Genomic DNA, 18,344 nt, shown 5'->3' on the forward strand with positions numbered 1-18,344 from the left:
TTTTTTCCATTTATCTACTCATTGTAGTCTCTCTTAATTGTGATTAAGGACATACTATAAAAGTTATTTGTCTTGATCTTTTCCTTTATGTTTGTGCCGGAAAAGAAGGTTAGTACCTTACACATGCCACCGAATATTGTGCAAACTCAATCTTATGACAGCAGTTCCAGAAGAAGCTATGATGTAGAATTCATTGCTCATCTGAAGTTCATGCTAGATAAAGTGAGCCCATTGATGAATCCTTGGCCTCTAAAATGGTTGCCAAGGCCCTTCATGGACAGGAACCTTGGAAGGTCCTGATCAGAAAAAACATTACAAGAGCCACCCCCTATAAATGAACATCTAGGAAAGACCTTCATGTTTGCCGTACAAGTAAAATAAATGAACGCATACAGACAATGGAACAGAATAGCAGAATTATATTCGCATATGCCAGATATACATTATACTTCATAAGATGAATGATAGAAGATAGATGATTTACAATGATCCCAGACGGGATATAAATACTATCCGCCGAACCTTCTTGAAGGAGTCCGTCGGCCACAAACATTATATCCGCTACAAACTATTTACCCGTCGGCTACAGAATACAGAACACCGACGACAATCATTCCGTCGGCTACAGAAACACCGACGGGACCATCCAATCAGCTGACACTATCCCCCCCAAAAAGAAAAGTCGTCTCCTGACGACTAACAAAATATCTGAGACAAATTAATAAACAAAATACATTAACGGACTAATTACAACAAGATAAATCTACTTCTGACACATCACTGTCACCTTCGTCCCGTGCCTGTAGCCTCTGCTAACACAACACTTCATTTAGCAAATCTTATAACTAGATCCTTCCCTATCAATGCTGGAGGGTCTAATGTCTTTAAAACCATTTGGAAAGACTGGGAACAGGTAAAAGGTTTGATTTCATAGAATAAAGCAACTTCAATAAAACTATGAGATTTGTGGGGAAATGTCCATGTAGTGGAACCTTCTTCACAAGAGAAAACCACTTGCTCAGATTCAGGGTTGTTCACCAAAGAAATGGACATTTAAAGGGGTCAACAGTCTTAAAAAATTGATGGGAAATTGATTGAGTGGGAAGATCTGAAGCTTCAAGCCCATATCCTCCAAACCCAATGGAAACCTACTCTATCGTCAAAGATGCCTCTAAGGTACTCAATCTGCCCAAAAAATGCACCCTTCATGATGACTGTTTTCTTTTCTTCAGACGGTCTGATGTTACAACCATAGCAGAGTGAAAGCCAAATACATATTTTCTCTCTTATCAGATAATGATGACATTCTCATGCATATCAGCTCTTGCTTGGGGTTGGGAAGGAGGGGAGGAAGACTTTGATCTTGAATGATAATAAAAACAGATTGATACCATCTGGTACAGATTAATGGAGCCTAAAAAAGATGCTTCCTGTGGAGACTTTTCTTCGCAGACTTAATATAAAGCAACCTAATGGTGATTTCAGTGTCTGCAGATTATGTAGAGTTCCTAAAACTGTGAAGCAATTATTTTTTTATTTAATTTTGTTAAGCAAATCTGGAATATTCATTACTTGTCTGTCAATAGTAATTTCAGTTTACTTGATTTGCTTGTTGATCATGTCTTCAGCCTTCAGAAAACATCTTATTATTCTTTGTCTTGTCTTTCTTTGAAAATTCTCTGGATTATCTGGAAGTATAGGAATGACATCTTATTTAATGGTAGAGGTAGATCTCTTACTGAATCTCAAAGGAGGCTCATCATGCATAATATTGAAATGCAAGTGACTGTCACAATCAGATTGAACAAAAAAAAAAAAAATCAAGGATCTTCTGAAATATGGCATGGTCAGATTAGGGAGATGGGAGGTATCTCGTGGTCATACTTTTGCCAGACGCATGGAGGAGAGATCCAAGTTCAAGATAGCATCGGAGAACTTTGGGGCAGAACTTAACACTATCAGGGAAGGACAGAGAAAGGAAGCGAAGTAACCCATGGAACCCATCCCCCTAGCTGCCATCCCACCAGCATATCTGTAGCAGAAAGAATCCTGCACCCATATGCTCAGATGGTATAGGACAGAATCATTAGATGGATGGGTGACCTGAGTAGTAGGAGAGGCAGTGCATGATAGCCTTTCATAATATATTGTATCTTCTTTTGATATAACCATTTAGGCTGGAGAGTAGAAGTGCTAACATCTGAAGCAGGAGGTGCAAGGAGATTGTCATCATCAAATAGAAGCTAAATATAGGTGAACAGTCAAAGAAGGTTGTGAGCCAGTTTGGCTTCATAAGATGCTTTTCAACATCCATATGCCTCAGGCAGACCCTTCACCCCTCTTTTGCAACAATCAAGGGGTCCTCAAACTTGCCAAAAATCCAATCTTCCATGAGCGAACTAAGCATATTGTAATGTCACCCTTTTTCGTTCCTATCAAATTTAGAACATAATTCTTTTTTTCATAAGAGATTTCTTCCAATAAGATGGTAACTCCAAACTTAATTCCATTAATTTAATACAGAAATATATTTTAATAGAATTGTATAATAATGGTGGTCTCTATACATACATAGGGAGTGAGTGATAATGGAATGACAAAGGATGCCACGTTTTGATCAATGAAGTCTATTATGATAAGTATCTTGAATATGAATGGAATAAAAGCTATTGTTGCTTCAGATTAAGGCCATATATTCATGTGATAGAGATCTGTGAGGCTATGTCTCAATCGAATAGTTCTGTCTGGTTAATCTTTATATCCTCGGTCGGAACTATAGGACTATCTGATTATTGTATTCTATTGGTGTGCACTGCTCCTTGTAGTGGAGTTCCTTCAGCACTATACATATGAAACAAAATTCCTATAAAAAAAGTACCTTGGTGCCTTTGGTAAAGCTAACAATTATCATTGAATACCCCACAATGAGAATAATGTGAGTTGTCGTCTCAATCTTTGCAGTCACTATCTAATTTGTCCATCTTCCCTCCTTATCTTGCCAGTAGTTAGTTAACAAATTGTGCTCCTTATTGTTGATAGCAATAGTCGAGAAGATCATTATCATTTGGGGTTTGATCTGAAATTATTTTATTCACAACGCTTATATATAGCAATAAGGAGTTCCTTTATATAAATATCTCCTGCTATTAATATTTATGATGTTTAACTGCTTTGTCAGTCATTATTTTGTACGTTATCCCTGCTATGTGGTCTGCTAATTACTGTTGACTGCAACCCTCCTCTAACACTTCTGTGGTTTTCTTTTCCCATTATTTGTTGGGCTATTCTTTTCCTCTGCTTTTCCTTAAACACAGCTGTTAGCTGCAAACTCTAATATGTGCCTCCCCTATGTTTTTTTCTTTCTTCCTTACAACCTCTGTGATTTCCCCTAGTGTTTGGATGATTGTATCCATTTCATGTCTTCTCTAAACCTATATAGTCAACAATACAGTTGCTTTGATTAAGTCCAATAAATTTATATTTTTGTGCCTTCCCTGATGTGTTTATCTCTGGAATTTCCCATTGCGGCGTATAATATTGTTCTCACATGGATTGAATATATTTTCGTTTTCTTTTGTAATATTTATTCCTTTGCTTACTAGAACTTTATTCCATGTATTTCTTCCCAGTATGAATTTATCTTTAATCACTGTTTGCAGACGATTCATTAATTTTCTCAATTACGTTGATACTTATCTATGAAATCTGTGGATATTTCTTATGTCGAGTTTTTATATATTATTATCAATTCATAACAATGATGTATATGTTTATTTATTTGACCATATAATTGAGATGTCTAATAATTAACATGCTTCACCAATTTACTTTTTCTTAAATTGATGGTATTAATACCATATCTGTACTTTTAATATTTAAGCTATGTTTGCCACCATAGTTATCTTTGAGATGTAATTATCTTATAACATATTATAATTCATTTATTTATTTATTTTTAGTTATCATATTCATTATTTTGGAATACCGTGTGTGATAGCCAGATCTTAGGATTGAATCTGAAAGATTTGAATGCAGTTTTCAGCCATTGATGTAAGCAAAATAGCAAGATTTTCAGCATCAAATTAAGCAAAATAATACCCAAGATAAAAAGTTCCATCTGTACCTCCTAATGTGGTGTTTCGGTCAAAAATTTATGGTTTTGTGACACTAAAACAACAATTTTTTTATTTTTTTTGCACACACAAAATTGCGGATTTACAACATAGAACAGAAAAGACTTCAGTCTCATTGAGGTAGCCTCATTTCCCATCTCAATTCAAACTCATAAGCTTGTGGATTGTGTCAACCACTACAACCTTAAGACAAGGGAAATAAGCACATTAATTGCACAACTGTTAGCATTATGTGTTCAGTATTGTCACTGATGTCAACCTGCTGTGTGCATTGATGGCAACCTGATGAACAGGTGCATGAGTCCAGCATTGTACCTGATACAGGAGCATAAAAGTGTTATGTGCTGTCATGTGCATGGTTATGGGAAGCTGAAAAAGCAGGAAAGAGTATTTGAAATCCGATAGATAGGAAAGAGCATTTAAAGTCCGGCATTGGATGGTTAAATGTTATTATGATGACTAGTAATGATGAGAAGCTAGTAAGTTGTATGCCCGAAAGGTGACAAGTATGTGTATTCAGTATATGCAGGAAAGATTATTTAATGGCCTTATGGGAGAATGCTCTACATAAAAACATTGTTGACCTGCAGATTTGATACTACCAGGTATCGTTTGTGAATGTTGCACTACACTACTTTTAGGTCGACAAAAGTTCAGAGGTTGGATATGTGTTTTGTTGTTTGGCTATCAGGAATAGTCAACAGTGACCAGAGAATGCTCCCCAATGATATTTTCTGGTGTGTGGTTTGGTTGATATGTTCCTAATGTTTGTGCATTGTTCTAGCTTAGATACACTATGTTGGCTTTCACCGCAAGTGAGGTCATGTTGTTCCAATTGCGACATTGTTGTCTGTGTTGGCCTTTGGCCGACTCAGATGATTTTGGTTATTTGATTTTTTATTTATCACTCTGGATATGCTTTAGAGGAAGAGTTAAAAGGTTGATAGGGATCTTTTTTTTGGCATGTCGTGCTTTGCACAGAGTTATGTGCATAGGAGATTGTTTATGTGCCCACTAGTTAACATGTTCCTTTTCGTGGCTACACATTATGTTTGGCACCAACCTTAAAGAATGTTGTGGTGCTTGCGCATTGATTAAATCATTTGTCAGAGGAGTGTTGTGATGTATATGGGTCCCATTTATCTCCTACGGTGGGCCACATTGAGTGTAAATGCTTGTGTATTTGGGTCCCCCTTATCTCCTAGGGTGGGCCACATTGAGTGTAAATTATGCCTATCCCTACCATTGCCAACATAGTTGATATTCTGGTTGATCAAGCTGATATATATAGATGGGTGGCTAGTTGAGTGGTGTGGACTGACAAGGATTGTATTGGGATCAAATATAAAGTCAATGTGAAAGATATGAGATGTAAAAGTACAATTTTGACAGAGTTGTTGTAGTGGTTGATCAAGAAATCATACATCCTTTGAATTCGTCAATTTTCTAAACATGCTAGAAGATAGTGGCTCTATTGCTAGCTCGTGCAATGATTTGTTGTATCTTGCCCTAGCGTTGGTGCCTAAGCCTACAACTCCTTTTTAGGATTAGTGTGCTCCTTGGAATGTGGCCTAAAACATATGTAATCAGTTATCTGTATTGTGAGTGTGATTCTCACCAGGGTTTTCTCACATTGGGTTTCCACTTAAAAAATTGTTGTTCATGTGTTTGTGTTGTCATTGCAATATCTTTCTTTGTAGATTAAGTTGGATTAAGGTAATTAATTAGTACGTGTGACACAAAAGTTTAAAGATTTGGTCAAGACTGATTCACCACCTCCCATCAGTCTTATTGTGTGTTCAACAACAAGTTCTTTGCAAGCCCAAGAATAGCAATGTATTTTCTCTGTTTTTATTATTTGTAGCTGGAACTTGAAGCCTTTGCGCATTTTGTAGTAAATGTTATGTATTACAGTATAACATATATAATAAGTTCCTCATCATATGAATATTATGAAATTTCCATATATTCAAAAATTCCCTTCTTTGAATAGTCATTCCCTTTTAGTCCCTCGTTATTCCCTAAAACGGCCTCTTCACTATTCATCTCCTCTTGCCACCAAATTCCCTACCATCTCAATCTCAGAAACTTGATGGAACAAAAGGTTTTCTTTTTTGTAATGACCCTCTCTATAAAGGCCACAGAAACCCTCAAACTGAACTTAGGAATTTTGTCAAACACTTGGCGTGTAACAGTAACAATATTCAGAATATGGTAATTTCAGATTTGATACTTTCAGAATATAATCACAGAATTACAATATATATAAAGCCATTGAACTATATTTCAATTACAATGCAATAAATTCTGAAATTATTTTTATTACCAATTCTGGACTGATTATTACAATGATTGTATGACAGCATATTTACCCAAAAATTGACATATATTTCAGAAAGCAAGAACCTGGTTTGAAGAACTATGGAAGAACACCACGTTTTGCTGCAGATCGTTGATGAAGACCTCCAACCGCACCCCCAAACTGTCCTTAATTTGCTGCTGCTGCCCAAACTAGCAGGGCCGTACCTGTACGGCTGCTGAAATAAAATAATATCAGGGTTTTGGGGACCCCCAAATGCAAGGAAAATGGGCGCCTAGGGTTAGGTAGTAACCCTATAAAACCATAAAAAATAACTCCAAGGGGTTGAGGAGATATGAGCAATTATGTGGTTCCGAACCCTGCTTTGCCAATTCTGAAAATGCACTTATTCTGTCTTCAAACTCTTGTCAAATGCTTCTCCAATGATAGGGCAAATCTGAAATCCTTATTCCAACCAAAAACAAACCCTAACAACGAATTCTCAATAAGCTCCAATGAGATGGCTGAATACCAACTCCAATTATGCAACAATTCAGGTGATATTTCACACCCTCAAAGTCGCCAATCCAAGGGAGTGATTCGTTCCCAAAGATCGAATAATTTGCAGATCCAAAGCCCACAATTGTCTTCACAATGAAGAAGTAGAAGAGTTCTCCAATCCAAGCATGTCCAAATGAGAGGCCCAGCCCTCTATTTATTCACTTTTCTAAGAAGTTGCTAGAACTTCTAGAAACATCCTTTATAATTTCTCATTATAATGCACTTTTTTATAATAAAGTAATTTTATAAAATAAAAAGTGCAACTCAAATTAAAATTATAACATGTGGGCCCCAATATCACATAATGATAAAATATAACCTCTTAACACTTCTTCAAGAGCAAGATATGACTATCTGATCCGCAGAATTGACTCTCTTTCCACACCATTTGCCTACGAGAGTCTGGAATAGGCAAATCCATGATCAATGCCATGTCGAACTAAAGAGGGGACATTACAGTCCGCCCCTCCTGAAATTGCTTGGCCTCAAGCAATCTCAACGCCGAGTGCTGCAAAATAGCCTCCCCCTCCCAAGTAGCATCCTCAACAGGTAAATCTTTCCACTTAACCAAGTATTCTTTGATCACCCTTCTACGAAGCTGCTTTTCTCTGCTCTCCAGGATGGATTCTGGTACTAAAATCAATTTTCCCTCATCGTCTAAAGGAGGTAATACTGTAGAAGGCACCACATTCTGAACCAACGCCTTCTTGAGGCGTGACACATGAAACACATTGTGCACTCTGCTGTCTGCGGGAAGCTCCAACTCATAAGCCACTTCACCAACTCGCCTGATAATCCTGAATGGTCCATAATAGCGTGGCTTAAGTTTCTCTGCCCCACTCTTCTTAAGAGTAGATTGCCTGTATGGCTGCAACATGAGGTAAACCATATCATCTACCTCAAAACTACGCTCAGTTCTCTTCTGGTCTGCATACTGCTTCTGCTGGTTCTGAGCTCTTGCAATATTGTCTTTGAGGGTAGCAACTATATCCTTACTCTCCTGTAATAATTCACCTGCACTGGGTACCCGGCTGTCGCTCAACAATAGATCCAGGAAACTAGGTGCTTCATAACCGTAAAGTGCCATGAAGGGTGTCATCTGTATAGTCATATGATATGTAGTATTGTAACAATACTCGCAGAGATATATCCATCTGACCCAAGCTCGCTGCTGAGCTGCCACATAATTCCTTAAATACCCTTCCACCCATTTGTTCACAATTTCTGTCTGACCATCGGTTTGTGGGTGATAGCTAGTGCTGGGTGTAAGCTCCGTGCCACATAACCGGATTACCTCCTGCCAAAAGTGACTCATGAAACGGCTATCCCTATCACTCACAATGTTCTGAGGCAAGCCGTGCAATCTGAAAATCTCCCGAAAGAAAACCTCTGCCACCTAAGCTACTGAATGTGTAGTGGTGATAGGAAAGAAATGAGCATATTTCGTTAATCTATCTACCACCACATAAATACAATCTCGTCCTTGTACCTTGGGCAAACCTGTGATAAAGTCCATGGAGATGCATTCCCACTTCCTGTCGGGAATCGGAAGTGGCTGTAGGAGCCCTGTCGGATAGCTGTGTTCTTGTTTGTTTTGCTGGCAAACAAGACACTCTCGAACATACTGCAAAACATCAGCTTTCAGCCCTTTCCAAGTGAACTGCTCTCGAACTGACTTGTAAGTCTTGAAGTACCCGGGATGGCCTGCTGTCGGTGAGTCGTGAAGTGCTCTCATAATCAGTTGCTTAACCTTTGATCCTGGGACCAGGTAAATCCTGTTCTTGTAAATGATCAAATCATCCACAAGTGTGTATCTGGTATCAATCACTGTTCCCTCTACTATATCGGAGGCCCATGTATCCCTGGCATACTCTGCTATAATCAAGTGTCGCCAATCCTCTGATATCTGAACCATAAGAGTGAGGTGTGGCCTTCGAGATAGAGCATCTACAACAACATTCTGAGTTCCCTTGACATATGAGATGTCAAAATCATATGCCTGCAACTTACTTACCCACTTTTGTTGGCGATCATTCAGGTCCTGCTGTCCCAAGAAATGCCTCAGACTGTTATGATCAGTTTTAATACAAAACTTGCTACCCACAAGATATTGTCTGAATTTGGCCAAAGCATGCATGATGGCCAACATCTCTTTATCATATATACTGAATGAACGCTCAGGGCCTCTGAGCTTCCTGCTCTCATAAGCTATGGGGTGCTTATTCTGCATAAGTACAGCACCTACTCCCTCTCCAGATGCATCACATTGAAGCTCAAATGGCTTCGTGAAATCAGGTAATGCTAGAACTGGGCACGTAGTCATTATCTCCTTAAATCTCATAAAACAGTCCTGTGCCTTCTGAGTCCACACAAATTCCCCTTTTTTCAGTAAATCTGTCATGGGAGCTGCATGTCGTGAGTAGCCACTGACAAACCTGCGGTAAAAACCACATAAACCAAGGAACCCCCTCAACTGTGTAAGGTTCTCTGGTGGAGGCCAATCAACAATAGCGCGAATCTTTTCAGGATCCATCCGCACTCCCTCTGCACTAATGATGTGTCCTAAATATAACAGCTCGGTCATCCCTAAGTCACATTTGGACTCCTTTGCATACAAGGACTCCTTCTGTAGAATGCTCAACACCGTCTCCAAATGCTCTAGATGCTCCTGCCATGATCGGCTATAGATCAAAATGTCATCAAAAAACACCAGCACGAATTTCCTCAACTGATGGTGGAAAACTCTGTTCATAGTGGACTGGAAAGTGGCAGGTGCATTGGTCAGGCCGAAAGGCATGACTACAAACTCAAAGTGCCCACAATGACATCTGAAAGCAGTTTTCTCAATATCCTGTTCACGGACTCTGATCTGGTGATATCCTGATCTCAAATCAATTTTCGTGAAATAACAGGCCCCATGCAATTCATCTATCAACTCATCAATGCGAGGAATAGGATACCTGTTCTTAATGGTTCTCTTATTTAATGCCCTGTAATCAATACACATCTGAAGCGTTCCATCCTTCTTTTTTACCAAAACAACAGAGGATGCAAAAGGTGACTTACTAGGTCGGATGTGCCCCATAGCTAGCAACTCCTCAATGGTCCTTTCGATCTCATCCTTGAGTCGCTTTGGATGTCGATATGGTGTGATCATGATAGGTTTAGCACCTTCCTCCAGTTCAATAATATCCTCAATACCTCTGTCCGGTGGCCTGCCTGGTGGAATCTCACTGAATACCTTTTCGTACTTAATCCTCAACTTCTGAATATCAGGATGATATTCCACCTTATGTTGCTCCTCCTGTGTAGGTATCAAAGTACAAACTGCTGCCCACTCTATATCATTATGCCTAGTTAATCTCTCCAGCCGCCTAAATGAGATAGTCCTGATCTCTCCATTACGGATAGCCTTTAGCACATGAATCCTACCATTTATTTCGAATTGTATCTCCATATCCTCTAATCTCAGGGTAACCACCTTCAATGAATGTAGCCACTGCATCCCAAGTACTATGTCCATGTCACCCATGTTGACCACATGATAATCCGCCTTAAACTCATAGTTGTTCAAGCGCAAAGGTAAGTCTCTTACCATCCTGTCACAACGAAGAGTGTATCCATCAGCTACCTTGACTCTTAGTCCTTCGAACTCCTCAGTAATGAGTCCACGCTTCTCTACAAATCGTGCATCAATGAAATTATGCGTGGCACCTATGTCCAACAATGTAATAACCTTCTGTCCAGCCAAGACTCCCCGAAGTCTGAAAGATCCCTCTCTCTGGATACTAGACAGTCGTGCTTCCTGTAAATGTAGCTCTGTTTCCTGCCTTTGCCCTGCACTGTCTATCTCCTGCTCTCCCTCTGCTTCATCAGGATCCTCATCATGATGTTCTGAACCATCTGAATCTGAGCCTTCGTAATAAGCCCACATTGCCCGGTTGGCCTTCCCTTTTGGCCTCATAGGACAGTCATGGCCGTACTCATACGGGCCTTTGCAATAGAAGCATAGCTTCTTCCTACGCAAGTCATTAAGTGTCTCGTTGTCCAGCCTCTTACTTTCCTCCTTAGGTAGCTGTGCCTCTCTATGAAAGGGTTTCCTGTCCTTCTCTTTTCCTGAAGGGAAACTCTTTGCCTGAAATTTATTTTTAGAAGCTGAAGAGGAATCCATGTCACGAGCTTTCTTAATGGCTTCCTGCAAAGTGGAAGGGTTGAGAGCTTTAATCCACCCTCTCAACGGATCAACTAACCCATCCATAAATAAAACCAATAGCCTTCGTTCAGATACATCTGTTACTAACACTGCAAGTTTCTGAAACTCTGAAATGTATGTTTCCAATGAGCCCCACTGTTTAAGCTGGGCTAATTCCTTGAAATGGAGTTCTGGATCTTTCTTATCAAAACGTTCAATCAGTCTCTCCGTAAACTCCACATATGAGGTAATGTGTGCATGACCCATAGTGATCATACCATGATGCCACCATTCGTGTGCTAACCCATCCAGGTGAATTGCTGCATACTTAATAGCTTCTTCCTCAGACATAGGATTCAATTGAAAGTATGTGTCAAGCTTTTGAACCCAAGCTCTTGCTGTAGACTTCCCCGAGCCATCATAATATGGTAACTGTAGTTTTCCTACTTTCTTTCGTAGCTCATAGTTCTGAGTCCTGTCTTGTCCACGGGGCATATGCTTCATCCGCACATCCATATACTCTCTAAAGGTGATTGCAGCTGTAAAATCTGGTTCTCCTGCTTCCCAATCTCTCCTCAGCTGATCCTGTATGTCAGTGATCTGGGGTTCTGGTACCGGCTGCTCTGGAGCTCTAGGAAGGAACGTAGGAATCATAGGCCTCGAACTTACTGTCCGAGCTTGCTGGGAGGCATGACCGAAATTGTTCCCAATTTGTTCGCCTCCATTATGTCTCTCATCCTGATTATTCCCATTCTGATTGTGACCATTCTGATTATTTCCTCCACCTATGTTAGCGTTCAACCCCATTTGTCGAGCCATCATCTGCATCATAAGCTCCATTCTCTGATTCTGTTCTTGTGCTCTTTGTTCGGCTAATCGTTGTCCCTGTGCCAGGGTGTCTAATAACTGTAAAAATCTTTCCTCTTGCGGATCTGGACCGGTATTCCCGCCTCTATCCATATTGTAGTCGTAGTCTTGATCAAAAAATACCTCCCCTGTGTCTGTATGACTGGATTCTATGTCCACCTGGATAGATGAGCTAGACTGTTCGCTCTGCAGGTCAGAAATCCTATCTTGTCTTGCTTTGGTATTGCGGAAATTATAAGGCCTTTGTCGCATGCTCTGATTTTTAGTGTTTTGACATTTCGTCAAACACTTTCCCTCCTATCCAGCTGTTCCAAATTCCCTATAAGACCTCCACAGGATGGCAGGACTTATAGCTCTGATACCATTGTAATGACCCTCTCTATAAAGGCCACAGAAACCCTCAAACTAAACTTAGGAATTTTGTCAAACACTTGGCGTGTAACAGTAACAATATTCAGAATATGGTAATTTCAGATTTGATACTTTCAGAATATAATCACAGAATTACAATATATATAAAGCCATTGAACTATATTTCAATTACAATGCAATAAATTCTGAAATTATTTTTATTACCAATTCCGGACTGATTATTACAATGATTGTATGACAGCAAATTTACCCAAAAATTGACATATATTTCAGAAAGCAAGAACCTGGTTTGAAGAACTATGGAAGAACACCACGTTTTGCTGCAGATCGTTGATGAAGACCTCCAACCGCACCCCCAAACTGTCCTTAATTTGTTGCTGCTGCCCAAACTAGCAGGGCCGTACCTGTACGGCTGCTGAAATAAAATAATATCAGGGTTTTGGGGACCCCCAAATGCAAGGAAAATGGGCGCCTAGGGTTAGGTAGTAACCCTGTAAAACCATAAAAAATAACTCCAAGGGGTTGAGGAGATATGAGCAATTATGTGGTTCCGAACCCTGCTTTGCCAATTCTGAAAATGCACTTATTCTGTCTTCAAACTCTTGTCAAATGCTTCTCCAATGATAGGGCAAATCTGAAATCCTTATTCCAACCAAAAACAAACCCTAACAACGAATTCTCAATAAGCTCCAATGAGATGGCTGAATACCAACTCCAATTATGCAACAATTCAGGTGATATTTCACACCCTCAAAGTCGCCAATCCAAGGGAGTGATTCGTTCCCAAAGATCGAATAATTTGCAGATCCAAAGCCCACAATTGTCTTCACAATGAAGAAGTAGAAGAGTTCTCCAATCCAAGCATGTCCAAATGAGAGGCCCAGCCCTCTATTTATTCACTTTTCTAAGAAGTTGCTAGAACTTCTAGAAACATCCTTTATAATTTCTCATTATAATGCACTTTTTTATAATAAAGTAATTTTATAAAATAAAAAGTGCAACTCAAATTAAAATTATAACATGTGGGCCCCAATATCACATAATGATAAAATATAACCTCTTAACACTTCTTCAAGAGCAAGATATGACTATCTGATCCGCAGAATTGACTCTCTTTCCACACCATTTGCCTACGAGAGTCTGGAATAGGCAAATCCATGATCAATGCCATGTCGAACTAAAGAGGGGACATTACATTTTTCACTTTTCAGTTTTAAGTTGTCATTTTTCATTCTATTATTAAGTGCAGAGGAGTAGTAAAATGTTGAAATAAAAACAAAAATACTTTTAGAAACAATATCAGCTAGGTTTCAACTTTTATCCATCCGAAAAGAGGGGAAAAAACGACAAAAATCACATTGGGATATGCCTGGAAAGTTCACACATCACATTAGATTCACTAGAGCTCAGCCAGTGTGTTACAAAAATCACATTGGAATATGGTCGATTCAGTAACTTAGGAAAAAAAAAGGTAAAGGCAAAAAGCAGAGCTGCAAGCTTTCTTTGTTTTGCTTTTCAAGAGGCTGGCCATCTTTACAATTTCCTGTTTCCTAAATATTTCCTAAGAGATGTTGGTTCAGGACATGATCTAGGGACGTTGCACCCCCAAGATGTCTCAAGTATGGAAACATTGAACAAAGTCCAAAGGACACATCCCAAGAGAGCATAGATTATTCTCAATGCAACATTTAATATTGTAATTCTATGAGGATTTTATGTCAGTACAACATTAAAAACGTAAATTTGGTAATTTAATGGTGAAGTTTACTTAGAGACCACAAGACCCTCATTTAGCATCATATATATTATGTTTGAAGAACCCCACATTCCTAACTCATTTTTGTCATCCTCACAGAGGGTCATCCAAGACATTGATATTAAATCTTCTACACCATTTTCCCCAAAACTACCCATGACACAGATTGTGCAGCTTTACGTTCTAAACCTTAAGCAAAATATAGAATTCTCTGGAAATATACATTATCTATATTTAGATCATTTACTAACCGGGTGCTCCTTAAGAGCAGCAAGTACAACTTATTCAAGCTCCTTATGAGCAATCACACTAGAAACAACAATTGGAAGACCAAGAACAACAACTTAGAATCCATTTTTTACAATGAGATGAATATAAACAATAGAAGACCAAGAGGTACAACTTAGAACTCCACAAAGATGTCACTATTGGGATTTGAACCAGGGTGTCCACAATGAGAACTCATTGCTTCAACCAACTAAGCTAAACCCCTTGGACGGAGATATACATTATCACTATACTTAAGCTGAAAAAATGGACTCTATTCAGAAGACCTTGGGAAGAAAACTAGAAAGTGCCTTTCTGTAGAAATATTACCTTCAAGGAGGCAAGCTCGCGCAAGCCCTTTTCAACAGCAAGCATGCTCTCAACATTTCCTTCCCCAGTTAAGTCATTCAGATCACGCACAACTTTACTCTTCTTCTCAGATTCGTCATTTCCTGTGCAAGAAGATAGGAGATAAATATTTTAACTATTTCCAATACAGCCATCCCAGCAATACTTAACTCAGAAAGGCTTCTGTTGAATTGCCTACCATTTTCTGATTGACGACTCTGCTTCCAAGGATCTTCTTTTGCTTTCTGGCCAGCAGAGATTACCACCTCAAGTGGAAGAGGGGCTAAAGATGACCAATGTTCATGCTTTGGTCCAGCTATCTCTGCATGAATTCCTGTAAAAACCAGAAAACGTTAAGTTCTTATATGCTAATAGGAAAAGATTTGACAAGATCAAACCAAAGTCCAGAAACTTCACATGCCTAGAAATATAATGTTGGATACATCACACATAGGATACATCTAAAACGTAAGCCATGTCTAAAACATTTCAAACAGCATTGTACCATTCAAAAGGCAGATTAGAAACTGTTGTAGTACAATTCTATCATTAACAAGAAAGCTGGTAGCTTCCTCTCAATAACCAAGCATGAGCCAAAGAAAGATAAGGTCTAGGAAAAGACATTGGAATTCATCTCACAAAACAAAAACTAACTTATGTCTGGATCCTTTATTTGTGAACCGGTTAGACAAATCTCCATTTCCATGCTAGAGTAGTTACCAGTATCAGAATAGTCTTGAAGAAATCAAAGAGGCACTATTTAAAAGCTGGAGCTAAAAAGAAGAGTATCTTCACCTCAAATTAGACAATCAGAAATCAAGCACAAGAAACAAGAACACTGACTTCTCAATAATAGATTGAAGCCCTTGATATGGTTCCTCCTTCAAAAAGGGACTTACACAAGATCTAGAATATTGGGGTAACTAATATACTACCCTATAGATCAACATCAAAAAAGATCAACAAGAATACTACCTATTTGATAAATCCTATCATCAACATACTCTCAAATTGATGCACTCGTAATCCCAGGAAATTAAATGATTCTGCTACAGTGAATATACTGAACTAACTGCAACAAGAACACAGATTGGTACAAAAAATACAATATGGTCTGCACAAAGATCATGTGTATGAGCCATTAAACGATGCATATTATTTTCTAGAAATGTCCAGAAAGATCACGTGTATAGCCATTGAACAATGCCTGCAGAATGCTACAATGAAGATATTTACACACACTAAAGTGGTGTCCAGAGGAAGTCGAGCTATGTAGGTATTCAGGCTTACCATAAACAGATTCATAATGAACAGAACATAACACAATTTGTCATGGTAGAAACCCCCAATTGAAATTAACAATGAGGATGTAAGCTGATTTAATTCAAAATGTTAATGTATATTAACATCTCCATCTGCTTGTAAGATGCTTCATAGGACTAAAATTATGGCAATAATGAAGCCCAGTATATGTATGTATGTATGAATGTATAGATATGTATGTATGCATGCATGTAGAGACATTTTAATATTTATTTATTATTAGACACACATGCATGTGGAGATATATTAATATTTATTTATTACTAGACACACATGCATATAGATATATATCAAAGTAACGAGAATCGGAATCAGATCGGAATCGGCAAGGCCGAATCAAATAGCGAATTGGCAAATTTAAAAAACCCTTGAAATTTAGTAACTTATTTCATAAACCCTTTATCACTGATTCAATTCACCGATTCACAAAAAATCGTTTGGCTTGAATCGAATCGCCAAATCGTGTGAATCAACACGATTCTCGTTACTATATTATATATATCTGCACATATATAGACATGAATATACTCATACATGGAAATATCGCAGACTACTCATCAAGTAGAAAAACGTGCAAATTAAGGAGCACAAGTTTCTTCAAAAAATTGTAGATTTTTTGACAAGTTTTTTAAAAAAACACTCACTAGCTTTTCTTTCAGCATCTAAAAGCTAAAAAATTATCATTTTTGAAAGTCATTTCTTATTTGCAGAAGGATTTAGTCATTTTTTTCAGCTCAGGGCTAGGAGGATCTATACAATTATAACATTTTAGTATAAGTTGCTTATACTTTAAGATATGTTTGTATAAATACAGCCAAGATGTTTGAGATTAGTTTCAGCTTCATAGGAGTTAAAATGCAGATTCTAGATTTTGAGGCTTTTTAAAAAATCCCAGGCTTAGCCAAATTTCAAGATTCAGCGTGTTTTTCGTAGTGTTATCTCCTACAACCTATCCTAGCTAACTGAGGTCAAAGTGAAGCTGGAACAAGGAATTTTTAATGATTCTAATTCATTTTCTCACAACTCACTTGGTTTTATTTCTATATTCCTGAGTCCTAACAAAGTTAGCTCAACCACTATTACTAAGTAATTGGTAAAAGTACTTGCTTGATAATAACAAAGACCAAGAGGTCAATATATACAAAAGAATGAACAATGTTTCCTTAGGAAACTATCATAAAGAATAGAAACAGTCTATTCTAGCTAATAGAAAACTAATAATTAACTATAAGCTAACTAAATATTAGAAACATTCTAATATTTACAATAGATTACAAATAGATAACCATTAAATAATAAGAGATGATAATAGAAGCCATCTATTATCGCAATACCCACCCTTAATGGTTAATCTATCAACTACACCAAGTTGTCCTCCAAATTTGGCAAATTTGTCTAGGCCAAGAGGCTTGGTGAGAATGTCTGCAGTTTGGTCCACTGTAGGAATAGTACTTACCAATTTTGATGTACCATGCCCTAGGGGCCTGCTTTAAGCCATAGAGAGCCTTCACTAGTCTAAGAACCTTGGTGTTCTTTGCTTGCAACCTTGAAACCAAGAGGTTGCGTCATGTACACCTCTTCTTGTAGATCACCATTCAAGAGAGTGCTCTTGATGGACCTTCCAACCAAACTGGACTGCCATGGCTAGGACTAATCTGATTGTGCTCATCTTTGTAGCAGGAGCAAAGGTCTCCTCATAATCAATGCCTTGACGATGAGAAAAGCCCTTTGCAACTAAAAGAGGTTTGTCCTTATCCAAAGACCATCAAATTTGTATTTGATTTTGTAAAACCATTTGCAGCCAATGGGTTTCTTCCTTGGTGAAAGATCAGAAAGGACCCAAGTGTTATTCTTCAACAGGCTCTTGTGTTCAAATGTCATGGTTTGCTCCCACTCTGAAATTCCTTTAACCTTGAAATATGTTTGAGATTCAAACTGTGACTATTGGCCATGCGAGCAAAGTTAACCGACTCTATAGGTTTGCTCTTTTTTTGAGAAATTCTCCAATCAATGAGCTCATCATCTTGAAGATCAGCAAGTGTCTTAGCCCACCACTTAGACCGGAGAGGAGGATGACAGACATTAGTATCAACAGATGCTCTATTATCAAGTTCCTCATCAAAAGAATCTGGATCAAACTCAGGTGAAGCATCTACAAATCTGGATGATCCTGCAAGAGGCCCACCAATTAGGTCGGAGAGGAATATGACCAACATTAGTATCAAG

The 18,344-nt window shown here is 38.4% G+C and overlaps 1 protein-coding gene across 1 annotated transcript in view; it reads right to left on the bottom strand.

Moving 5' to 3' along the window:
- LOC149539760 (coiled-coil domain-containing protein SCD2-like) overlaps positions 1-18,344 on the bottom strand; it is a 119,156-nt gene that overhangs the window by 44,865 nt on the left and 55,947 nt on the right. Inside the window, exons 11-12 of the mRNA XM_089800962.1 lie at positions 14,995-15,129; positions 14,778-14,899 (exon numbers count right to left, since the gene is read on the bottom strand). Coding sequence (XP_089657088.1) covers positions 14,778-14,899; positions 14,995-15,129 — 257 coding nt within the window. The remainder of the gene's footprint in view (positions 1-14,777; positions 14,900-14,994; positions 15,130-18,344) is intronic.

This window comes from Cupressus sempervirens, chromosome 9 (assembly GCF_028749045.1).
Source record: "Cupressus sempervirens isolate cs-2001-9-10 chromosome 9, ASM2874904v1, whole genome shotgun sequence".
NCBI lineage: Eukaryota > Viridiplantae > Streptophyta > Pinopsida > Cupressales > Cupressaceae > Cupressus > Cupressus sempervirens.